Genomic DNA, 12,169 nt, shown 5'->3' on the forward strand with positions numbered 1-12,169 from the left:
CACATTAGATTTTCATCACCCAAAACAATACTGTGCGATAGTTTTGAGTGACCATCTGTGTGTACAAGTGTTTTATGACATTAGTAGTTTTCTTTCAGTGATTGACTAATCCTACCATTGTTCTAGTTTCTACTGAAATTCCCAGCAGGACTCCTTCTGGTTACACCCTCCCCCCCCCCCCCCCCCTCTCCATAAAACAGAAATGGCTATACAGTCAGCTAACCAGTGCATCTGTATGATGATGATTGGAGAAATGTCACTTAAACTTGGGGCCTGGGGTGAGCGTCATATGTGGGGCCTAGAGCCATAAGTGTAGGCCATCTACCATACCACCATGCTCACGGGCTTGTCCACTTCTAATGTAGTACGCCTTATTCTTATTTGAAACCAGTTACGTTTATTAAAGGCCACTAAGCCAACCAATAAACTGGAAATGGGTACTAAGCTGGCTGGGGAGCTAGGGATAGCTGGGGCTAGGGGTGTATACCAGACTGGCTGGGGATGGGTGCTAGGCTGAATGGGGAGTTGGGGAGCTCCCCATGCCTTTTCTGCACCACCACCTGGGGACAGGGTGATATGTGTTGTGTCTGTTGGCCTGACTTTGCTGGCTGACTGATTCTGTTGGTGGTATTGTAGAGTCTTTACCTGTTTAGCAAATTCCAAAATATGATGCTCCTGAGTCCTTGATTGTCGCAGGCTCGCAGTGGTCAGCGCTGGGTCGGCGGTAATTTGCACGCACATGGCTGGGAGTGCTATGTCCATGACATAAATCATGATGTCAATGCGCAGGGCGCTCTCATCCGTGGGCACGCAATCAAGGACGCATGCGCCGCTGGGTCAGCACCTGAGCATGAGCCGACCAAGAACGGGGCTCTCAGTGCAAACGCCGTGGGAAAGACTGCAGGGCCCCCTTCAGGTGCAGGGCCTGGGGAAGGGGGCACTTGCCCCCCCCCCCTGTAAGGCTGCCTCTGACTTAAACCAATCATAAAAGACTATTTTTTTTTTTTACAGGCAACAGATCTCTAACATATGCACGTAGTTTACACAAGCCACACACAACCTCAGTTCATTAGTAAAACAAGATACCATCAAAAATGCATCTTAATCTGAACACACACTAGCAGACTGATGTAAAATGAGTGTTGGTAACCTGATGATATGTCACCATGCCCATCCTCCTCAAGTGTAGAGTGTGCAAACAGAGGAGCATTCTGTAGTGATATACTGTAACGGTTCTCTTTAACATACCGCCCAACTTATTGAGATAAGAAAGAGGGACAATTAAGCAACATCCCTGCCACACCCCCAACACACCCCTAGTCATGCATACCACAAAGATTTCATAAGAAAAATATGTTTTATAATTCAAACCACACTGGTCCTCTCTATCCTGGTCCATTATCCTTCATATTAACATTTGAAAATAAAAAATATATCAATTTAAAAGGGTGGGAATTAAGAGTCAATTAACCATATATGCTGCCTGGACATGATGCTCACGTCCAGGCGGCTGCTGTGCTGCTGCTCCCGGCTTCGGCGCACTCCCGCGCACCCACGTGCCGCCCCCCCCCCCCCCCCAGTAGCCTGGAGATCAATGAACGGGAACATGCAGTGCCCAGGCCAGTGGATCAGACGTGAGTGAAGGGCTGCATTGTGAATGGAGCACACAGTGAGCCTTACACCACCATAGCATGCCATGCTCCTCCATGTGTACGCTCTGCATTAATGGGAGACACAGAAATAAAGAAGCACTACCGAGGGACACAGATAGAAAGAGGCACTGCTCGGCAGCACTGAAAGAAAGAGAACATTATTGGAGGCTCATAAAGATAAATGGTACAACTGTCAGGCACAGAAAGAAAAGACTGACTACTGGGGTGTGCATAAATAAAAGAAACACCATTGAAGGGCCCAGGAAAAAAAATGACACTATTGAGAGGCAGGGAATAAAAGAGGCACTACTGGGGGGCATTGGAGGAAAGTGGCAACAGTAGAGGGGGGGGCATAATGGCCACATGGAGCACAAAACAGGAGCAGGGTGGAGTGGGGTGGACATAATGACCACATAGGGCACAAGTAAACGGATAACCCCGCTTAAAGTGACTCCGAGCACCTCTCATGGGTATGGCTTTAAAACTCCGACCAGTACTGCAAAGTAGTAGCTTTCTGTAGCTTGTGCTCTCCTCTTTCATTTGATACCTGAATCGCCGTTCTACACCAAATAGTTTTCGTTCAATATCAATTTAAAAATCGTGGCTGCCTTCTTGGCTATGTTCAGTGGCGTAGCTAAGGAGCTGTTGGCCCTGATGCAAGTTTTACAATGGGGCCCCCCAAGCACTCTATACATAGCAATTGATACGGCGCACAAAACCTGCCAATGGCAATTACAGTGTCAGAGGTGCAAGAAGGGGAAGGGGAACAGTCTGTTAATGATTACTGCTATTCAAAGTATCTATAGAAGTGACTATTATGAGCACAGGACCAATAGAGAGCTAATACTGTAGTTGAGGGAGGGCCCTTTGGAGCCCCTCTGGCCCAAGGGCCCCGATGCGGTCGCAACCTCTGCAACCCCTATTGCTACGCCCCTGGCTATGTTATAACTTCTGGGTCACCCCTATCTTCTCTGTTAGAGAAGTGCATCACTGAATGAAGCAGGAAGAGGAAGTGACACGCATGGTCATTGCAAGAGGCTCCTCCAGAGGGGTCATAGCATGACTTCGTTGGAAGTCGTCTGGCTTAAAGGCATGCCCATGAGAGATGCTTGGAGTCCCTTTAATAGTAGGTACAACAAGATGCTCCGCACTACTTAGTTATTCTTCATTTCCTTTCCTGTGTGCCTAGACAGCCTTTACTGTCATACCTACACTGAACAAAGACATCAGACTCAAGGTTTTGTCAGGTTTTACCTGTGAAAGGACTTGTTGGAGCATCAGTAGGGGATGTCCGTTTAGCATTCCATACTCCAAAAACCTTGGCATCACATCATTCGCCTCCTGAATGTCATTAGGTTCTAGGATTGTTTCTGTACATGGAGAAATATAGAAATAGAACACATATAACTGACACAAGTAACAAGGTATGCTCATGTCATTACTAACATTCCCTGAAAGTGTACCTAAACTATGGTTGTCTTTTTAAATCAACTATATTGATATGTTCAGCATAACTTAATTAGATAGAGACACGAGTCTGCATATGTCATCATCACCTGTCAACACACAGCTTAACCGACTGCTGCTCAAATCATTTATCAAATACATGTACAACAGCAATGAAGGGAATGGCAGGCAAAAAGATGTTGTTAATAATTGGCCCTTAATTTTTGCGCACAGCTATAAGTAGAAGTAATAGTATAAAGCAATTGATGTAGAATTTAGGCCCCTACTAGTAACAGAACCCTACATATCTAGACAAGACTACTGGACTAACCACAAAGCTGCAGGGCAGTGTAGACTGAATCATTCTGAGAAGACTGCAGTGATAAACTGTGGTAAAATGCAGGGCTGTGGAGACAGCATGGGGCGTAACAATAGACTCTGCAAAGGATGCAGCCGCAGGGGGCCCCAGAAGCTGCAGGGGGCCCCTGGGGTAGAAGTTTCTTTTCCTTGTCCTGAGAGACTGAAAACTAAGAGCACAGAGAGAATAAAAACTTTATGAAACCCACAACTCCGACTCCAGGTACCCCAAAAGTGCCACAACTCTGACTCCACAGCCCTTGCAAAATGTTAAGGATTTTGACTAGGTACTTTAAAAGTGTTTTTTTTTTTTTTCAACTAATCAAGGGAGAAAGATGGGGCCGCTTGCAACCACCCACGCTCTGCCAGGTAATCAACTAATCAAGGAGTTTACACAAAGTCTGAAACAAACTGTACAACTGAATGCCTACACAGATCTAGAAAAACGTTAGTGGCTATAGAGAAGCATTCAAATATACTAGTGCCAGTAAAGTATCTGAGAAATGACCGCACAGTACAGTACAAAAATATGTCTGAAAAAATAGCAGATAACTTACTATGTTTTGATCAAGCAGAGAGTAATTCACATGTACAAAATCTCAATTTTTTCTTTTTTTTTTAATTCACGGAATAATTATCAGCATCAAATTAACAATTGATCATGGTGACTTACCTTGGGTATCTCGGAGAAAATACAATGTACTGCTATCTGCAAACTCCTCAGGGATGGAGTTAAATGAAACATACAGCACGGTGCGATAAACTTTCTGCTGAATTGTTTTCTGAAAATGCATAAAGGACACTGAGAAAATGCTATAAAGATAAGACAATTAGCACTTTCTGCAATAAATGGAGACTGAAAGGCTAAGTCACCATAATGAATACTTGAATAGAGACAACATTGACACAGTTCACTCAGAATTTTCATAAGCTTTAATCAGCTGTAAAACATTGTACTGTTACAACATGGATTGCGTTTCAATTACGGTAAATAAGTGTTGCCATGTAAATTGTTACCTATGGTTTTGTAGTAATGCTCCAAGACAGAGCTCCAACAGCTCACAAAGATAATGCTGGTACACACCATGCAATTTCCAATAAGATCGACGGGTTGAATCGATCATTTCTGACAGGTCATGTCAGATAGTGATGGACTTCCAAGTTGGAAGCCACTCTAATTTGTGATTAAAATGAGGCTTAATTGCCTCAGCTGTGCGGCTGGGAGAGAGGGGTTACTTACCTAAAAGTTTGTTGTCTTCTATGCATTTCAAACGTCTTGCACGCATCCTATTGGAGGTGTTGCAAAATTCAGTACCGTGCTCTTTCTCCTTCCAGCTTGAATTTTAATCACGAATTTGAGTGGCTTCTTACTCGGAAGCCCATCGGTACTATCAAGTTTCTGATCAGGTTTTTCCATTCGGTTTTCTGATCACTTATGTACAAAATCGACTGGAAAATCCGCAGGAAAACTGATTGGACCTGTGGGAAATTATCTGTTCGACCTGTCGATCTGACGGGAAATTCCATGGTGTGTACCAGGCAAAAAATTACCCCTGGAATCCACAGCTGTGAACATACCCAGTTGCTGGGACAATTGCAAAGAAGCAAGAGAAGAAGTGAAGTTGCCCAGAACACCTGTGCCCTTTAAAACACATCTGAACCAGGAAAAGAAGGAGATGATTTTTACTTAACTCCCCCCCAGTCTTTGAAGCCCTTCAGTTGCCTCTGAGTCCCTTCTCTTCTGCCGCTGACACACCTAATTAAAGTCGCTGACCTGAATGGGATGCATGCTACGACAGACACAGTCACAGCCAGAACATTTATATCATACTTTTCTCTTGGCAGACTAAAAGCACCAGAGCTGCAGCCACTACTAGGACGTGCTCTATATGCAGTAGCAGTGTTAGGGGTTCTTGCCCAAGGTCTCCTCACTGAATAGGTGCTGGCTTACTGAATAGGAAGAGCCGAGATTTGAACCCGGTCTCCTGTGCCAGAGCCCTTAATCATTACACTGTTCGGTCCTGGCCGCCCGCCTCCTTTATCACAATTTCATAACCAGGAATGTTTTGTGCATATGCAGCTACAAGCCTTTATGAACCGTGCATGCACAAGCAAGTGAGGAGGCGCGGGCCAGGAATGTCCCTTGCAGAAAAAAAAAGCTTCATTTATTAATGACCACATAATTGGAGGCACCATCATCAGAAAGGGTTTATAAGAGGCTTGTATTTGTGATCCTGGATACCAATAGTATTTCTGCAAGAAGATAATTCTCATGCACTGCCCACTATGCCGTATGAAGCAGCATTCTTAACTAGTTCATGAAAATGAACTGTGAACAGATCTTATTAGTGGGGCTATTCTGTTGTAGTGGGGCTGCGGTGTCTTCAGTAATACATAATCATATTCTCAAATAGAACAGATGTCAGGCACTGGACAGACTGAAGATAAACCATGGAGTTTGCAGCTCACATGCCTCCTTTTGGTTGCCAGGCCTAGTAATGTACCAGCCAGAATGAGGACTTGTACTGCTAGTAGTGACATAGCAAAACTAAAGTCAAATAAAGAAAGCTGCCCACACACAGAAGAGTTACATCACTAATAAAGGATGAAGCTCGACCTTTATAAATGACATAGTTGTAGAAATATTACATATAAACTGCTTGGTGTGCTTTCCAAGTGCAGTCACAGACCCTGCTTCTGGGCCTCTCTTCGCTGTGCTACATCAATAGCTTTTCACTTGAGGTAATTCATAGTTCTGGAAAAGTTACACTGCCTTAAAGTAACTAACGGTACAATATACAGCGTAGAATTGTCCGAGCGATCAGATAAACGCAATCAGTTTGGCAAAAAAACAAGCAAACCTTTTGATGTCCCAAATCGACGAAGCAATCCTAATGGTGTTCACTCAATGACAATCTAGTTGATTGGAAAAATGTTTCTCATAATCAGTTGTGATGGACAAGCCATACAGATAGGTTTGTTGATGGTGAAATATTTCATGTATTACAATATCTTTTTGTTTCCAGTTGCATTTATCTGATTGCCGCTGATTCGTCGCTGAAAATTGTACCGTTAGTGGTCACCTTGAAGCCTGGTACACCCACACACACTTTTGATTGTCCAATCACTAGCCAATTTTACCACCTCCATGAAATATAAAGTCCTACAGATTTTAAATACTATGAACAGATTGTCTAGGTAAGCTCAAACTTTATACTACATGGAGGTGGTAAAATAGCCAATGATTGGTCAATTAAAATTGGATGTGTGCACCAGGCTTTAGTTTCTGTTTGAGCTAGTGTTATGTATACACTCAACAGCTAGTGTTATGTATAAATCAAATATAAGTTCAGTTTTACCTATTTAGTCCCGGTTTGCTCTACAACAAGGTTAGCTCTCTTGAGAATAAATTAGTTTTATGATAACTATGTAAGCTATGGAGGTTCAGGTGTATGAACTGTGATTATTATGCACCTACAACACATGCTTACAGTGAGTGCAGTAGGGGCAACCTCTTCTTCAGGATTCTCCTCTTGAACCAGCACAACTTCTGTACCTGTTTTTCCATCTGTGCCTGAGCGCAGAGTAACGGCATCTAAAGTAGAACATAAAGAAGACATTTTTATCTGTGTAGCCAAATAAAAACACTGACTAGAATAAAACGTCAACAGCTGTTATGATTTAGTATCTTGTTTATTACTAGTTTGTATATTATCTGTATCTACTGTATATTGTTAGTTGTGCCCAACATTGTCCTAGTTTTGACTGTACTCTGTGTGGTATTGGTCTATCAATGGGTCATACTCACTTTTCACCAATTTATTTATTTACATATAATTTGCACTAGCCTGCTATCTCACTTTTCAGTGCATTCTGCAATTGTGAGCACTTGCACGACTGCTTGTAAGCTAATGATAATGTTTTTAGATTTGTGTCTGGAAATAGGCTTTAAGTACTGTATGACCAAGTTTAGGTTATGGCTACTGGAGAGGTCAGAATTAGTGAGTGGAACATGTAATCCTTGATATCCTACACCAAAATGACCTGGCACCTGGAAATCAGCACTGAAGAGCTACACACCAACTTACTATCGCTAGACGGATCTGGTGGACTAGTTTCTTCAGGTTGGGTGTTGCCATCCTCTGTAGCATTGTGCTCTGAAGAGTTGTTGGTTTCCTGTTCAGGTGGAACACTGCTTACCTTTTCCTCATCAGGTTCTAACAAATAAATAAAAAGCAATCATTTTTTAGTAGCCCAAATGTGGCCATTAACAGTAACATTTTTAGCGAACGACCGTATTTTCAGATTATTCAGATCATATTTTACCAAAACAGAGAAACTGGTGGGCCAAATAGATCTTGAATGATCGCATTATTGAGTATTTCTTTAACAAAATGGTTGATCGGTATGGTGGATTTTTTTCATAGCTACAATTGCATATGGTTTAAATACATATGCAAATTGGATTCTTTATTGCTGTGGTTCAGCTAAATATGACGTTTTCTTTCGATCATAAGTGTCTTATTGAAAATATAATAGTTTGCTATTAATCACACCAGTAATGGACAGTCTTAAAAAGTACCTGGGAGCTTAAAGAGAAATAGCGAGATACTCACCTTTGCAGAGGGAAGCTTCTGGATAATCCTGGGGCTTCCTCCGTCCTCCTCAAGCTTGCTGTTTTCAAGGCTTACGAATAGGTTCACAAAGCCACGCTCCCGTCCGTGAATAACCGCAGGTGCATTGTGCAGGCAAAAGACGGCTCAAACCTGTGCAGTAGCATGGAGCCGCTTGTGCACAGCTTTTTCCTCTTTAGAACAGCCACATTTGTTCACAGACAGAAGTGCAATTTCTACCGTTATACCTAATCCTCCTACTGATATACCTAACCCTAACCTCTTACCTGCATGCATGTAATTAAGGCATCTGTATATTTGGGTGCAGAGCTAAGCCGAAAAACGACTCACCCTACTCCTGCAAAAGTCCCGGCAGCATTATTTACTATTCACCCTCCAGGCCGCCGTGGTAAGACGCAATTCAACTGCCGGCTTTTGCTGGTGGCCAAATTACGCTGTTTTAAATAGTAATTTAGGCTCTGTCTTGTGGCGGCGTCCAAATTACTGTCTGAGCACTGCTATAACCATAATTCACATTATGGCCTATAGCGGCGCATGGTGCCCCCAAATTTCCTCCACCGTTTTTTCCTGCCTCACTTTCTCACAATAGCCAAGTTTCAACTTCACTGAACATCTGCTATGTAAAAGCTGAATGACAGCTCTTAGTTATGTATAGCTGAGCACCAGCTGAGCCCACAGGTGCGAAATTAGCATTGTGGTCTACGGTGGGCATCCCTTACAATCAAGTGGTGTCACATTCAATTCCCCTGACCTGGAGAGGTCACGTCTAAAGTATAAAAAGTATATTAGTGTTATTAACAAATCAAGTCTAAAGGTGGCCACTAACGATCCAATTTCTATTGATAAATCGTTTGAGCGATCAGACATTCTGATCGGCTTGGTTGTAAATAATCTCCATTGATGGGCACAATACGAACAATTATAAAAATAGTGATCCGATTGGATTTTCGGCAAACCAAAATTTGGACAGGAAGTTGGTTGTAATAGATAGGAAGCAAATATTGGTTTGTTGATGGTGTAGTGAACAATTTTTCTTCCCATCACAATTATCTGATCGCTTGAATGATTTTTCGCTAGAAATTGGATCGTTAGTGGCCACCTTAAGTCTGTTTGTGAATAAAGTACTAAACCACAGGTGTCGAACTCCAGGCCTGGAGGGCCAGATCCATGCCAGTGTTTAGGATGGACTGAGAAAGAGAGGAATATGTTCTACCTGATGGACCACACCTATCCTGATTCAGACCCATCAATTCATTTGAGCTGTGTCAAAAATGTGTGAGGACCTCGGCCCTCGAAGGACTGGTTTGACATCCCTGTACTAAACCATCTTTTTAGCCATTTGTAAAACAATGTAAAGTGTACCTAAAGTGGCAATTTTCCTCCGCTACGAACATGCGCAGTATTACCATGCTCGTACATGGATGGAAACATGTCCACAAAGAGGGTCCCGGGCAGCAGCGTTGGGTTCTTGGAGGAACTGGGAAGTCTCTGAAGCATTTAGAGCCTTCCAACTCCCTAAGTAAGTATGTTACTTTTTTATTTTTTTCTCCCCAAAGGACTGTTTTAGGCCCCTTGAACACTGGCATTAGTAACCTGTGTTGCGTTATCCTTTCTTACCACAAGGTGCCGAGAGTGCAATGCAGTCTATGGAGCCTTGCACAGTTAAAGGATACCCGAAGTGACATGTGATATGATGAGATAGACATGTGTATGTACAGTGCCAAGTTCATAAATAATAAATATCAGGTAAGTAGCTAACTCAGTCCTGACTCAGACAGGAAGTGATTACATTGTGACCCTCACTGATAAGAAATTCCAACTATAAAACACTTTCCTAGCAGAAAATGGCTTCTGAGAGCAGGAAAGAGATAAAAAGGGACAATAGTTCATACATTTTAGCTCTGGCATACTTCAATTAATGTGTCATTAATACTTAATAAAAAAAAAAAAAAAAAACAATAAAACAGTTAAAACTTAAAAAGTAGATTTAAACAAAATAAAACAGTGGAATATCTTAAAAAGTAATTTTTAGGAGAAGGAAGATAGATACAATCGTTTATTTCATTAGTTTATTTTGGCCTCGGGTGTCCTTTAATGCAGTGTGGTGCAATCTGCCAGAAGCATCTGATCTGACACAAAGTCTTCAGCCCGTTACCGTTTGACCTCCATGGTGATTTAGCAAGGCCGCCATATAGTAACTGAGCCCTGCTCTCATTACTCATTCAAGCCACAGGAAGTGAACAGTAAAGAGCGTTTTTTAAATAGTTGTTTGCCTCAAATTTCCTCATTAACTCAATTAATGAGGAAATTTGCAGTGAGATGCGTTGCAACGAGAATTGCACCGCAATCACACAGATCAAATTGTAAAAACGGCCTTAAAGGGGAACTGAAGAGAGAGGTATATGGAGGCTGTCATGTTTGTTTCCTTTTAGACAATACCAGTTGCCTGGCAGCCCTGCTGATCCTCTGCCTCTAATACTATTAGCCATAGCCCCTGAACAAGCATGCAGCAGATCAGGTGTTTCAGTGGTTCAGACTTATAAGTCTGATCTGACAAGACTAGCTGCATGCTTGTTTCTGGTTTTAATCAGATACTACTGCAGAGAAATAGACCAGCAGGGCTACCAGGCAACTGGTATTGATTAAAAGGAAATAAACATGACAGCCTCCATATACCTCTCTCTTCAGTTCCCCTTTAAAGAGAACCTAAAGCAAAAATAAAAGTGGCCAATGTAACTTACCTGGGGCTTCTTCCGGCCACCTGCAGTCCTTCTGTGCCCTTGCTGTAATTCTGCGCTCCTCTGATATGCAGCACTGGCCTTTTGACAGCTGCATACCCGACCTCAGGAAGCGCACCTCCTCATTGCTTGCAGTTTGTAAAAAAATGGGCCTGGGCATGTGCAGAACACACCCAGTTACATGAGCATGATAGAGAAGGCATGCAGCTGTGGCCGTGCATACCCAATGGCCCACGATTGGCTGAGTCTGCCAGCGTTCCGAAGGGCACTGCTGCAAAATGTAGTAGCGCAGAATGATGACAAGGGATCTGGGAGGACTTCAGGGGGCTGGAAGAAGCTCCAGCTAAGTTAAACTGGCATCTTCTATTTGGAGGACTTGACGATTTTAAGAGGAAAATGAAGAGGGAAATTACTGGGGGGGGAGGGGGGATTTCATAATTTTTTTTTTTGCAAATTTGCATAGGAGGGGGGGTTGGGGGATTGAGGTTAGGCATTGGTAAAAGAGAGGTGCAGTGTGAGAATAGGGTTAATTTTCCTGAGCGCCCTTTTTGGATAGATGCGTACATTTCTGTGTTGCCATTTGCCCATGTCTACTGGCATATGGGTATTACATCATTCATTTACCTAATTTTCATGCAAGCTAAAATTATTAGCATCTCATTTATCAAAACCAGTGCAAAAAAAAATCTGAGGAAAACTAGTGCAACACAGGATCAAAACTTAACAGGTGCTCTTGGCAACCAACCAGAATCCTTGATCTTGGCATCAGCTCCACTTTTGCACCAGTGGTTATTGTATTGTTTTGATAAAGTTGCACTTTCAAGTTCTTACCAATAGCTATTTCTACTTCCACCTCCTCCTCCCTAATTCTTTTGAAGAAGAAGAGCGCTGAGCTCCCCTCCTCGTCGGTGCTCTCATTGAGGAACCGCAGCAGTTTGTCTTCATGTTCCCCATCGTTCCGACTGAGAAGCTCTTCGAAACAGGCCGGGTCTGTCAGACCAAAGCCGCAATACACGCGGTCCCGGATCCATTCCAGGCGCGGATCATCCAGCGACATGTTATACGTTCTCTGCAGCTTGTCAACTTGAGTAGTCATAGCAACTCCACGCTGTCGGATCTATATTCTAACATACTACCGCAGCACGCATGCCCAGACTATTATTTCCTATCCTTACGCCTTTAGTGATCATGGGCTGCTTACCTTTTACTATCTGCTTAGCTGCACAGGGGAGTCATCTCATAACTAATTTATATAACCTGATGGCTGACACACAAGTTAGCATCTGTCTTTATTATGAAATAATACATTTGTGGTTATACTTCGTAATAATGAGTGAGACCG

At 42.8% G+C, this 12,169-nt stretch overlaps 1 protein-coding gene across 1 annotated transcript in view; it reads right to left on the minus strand.

The window, feature by feature from the left end:
* The window catches only part of DNAH10 (dynein axonemal heavy chain 10), a 182,728-nt gene extending 170,809 nt beyond the window's left edge, over positions 1-11,919 (minus strand). Inside the window, exons 1-5 of the mRNA XM_068244102.1 lie at positions 11,659-11,919; positions 7,544-7,672; positions 6,947-7,050; positions 4,129-4,237; positions 2,907-3,022 (exon numbers count right to left, since the gene is read on the minus strand). Coding sequence (XP_068100203.1) covers positions 2,907-3,022; positions 4,129-4,237; positions 6,947-7,050; positions 7,544-7,672; positions 11,659-11,884 — 684 coding nt within the window. The 5' untranslated portion in view covers positions 11,885-11,919. The remainder of the gene's footprint in view (positions 1-2,906; positions 3,023-4,128; positions 4,238-6,946; positions 7,051-7,543; positions 7,673-11,658) is intronic.
* Between the last annotated feature and the right edge of the window lie 250 nt (positions 11,920-12,169).

Source organism: Hyperolius riggenbachi, chromosome 1, assembly GCF_040937935.1.
Source record: "Hyperolius riggenbachi isolate aHypRig1 chromosome 1, aHypRig1.pri, whole genome shotgun sequence".
In the NCBI taxonomy this organism is placed as follows: Eukaryota; Metazoa; Chordata; class Amphibia; order Anura; family Hyperoliidae; genus Hyperolius; species Hyperolius riggenbachi.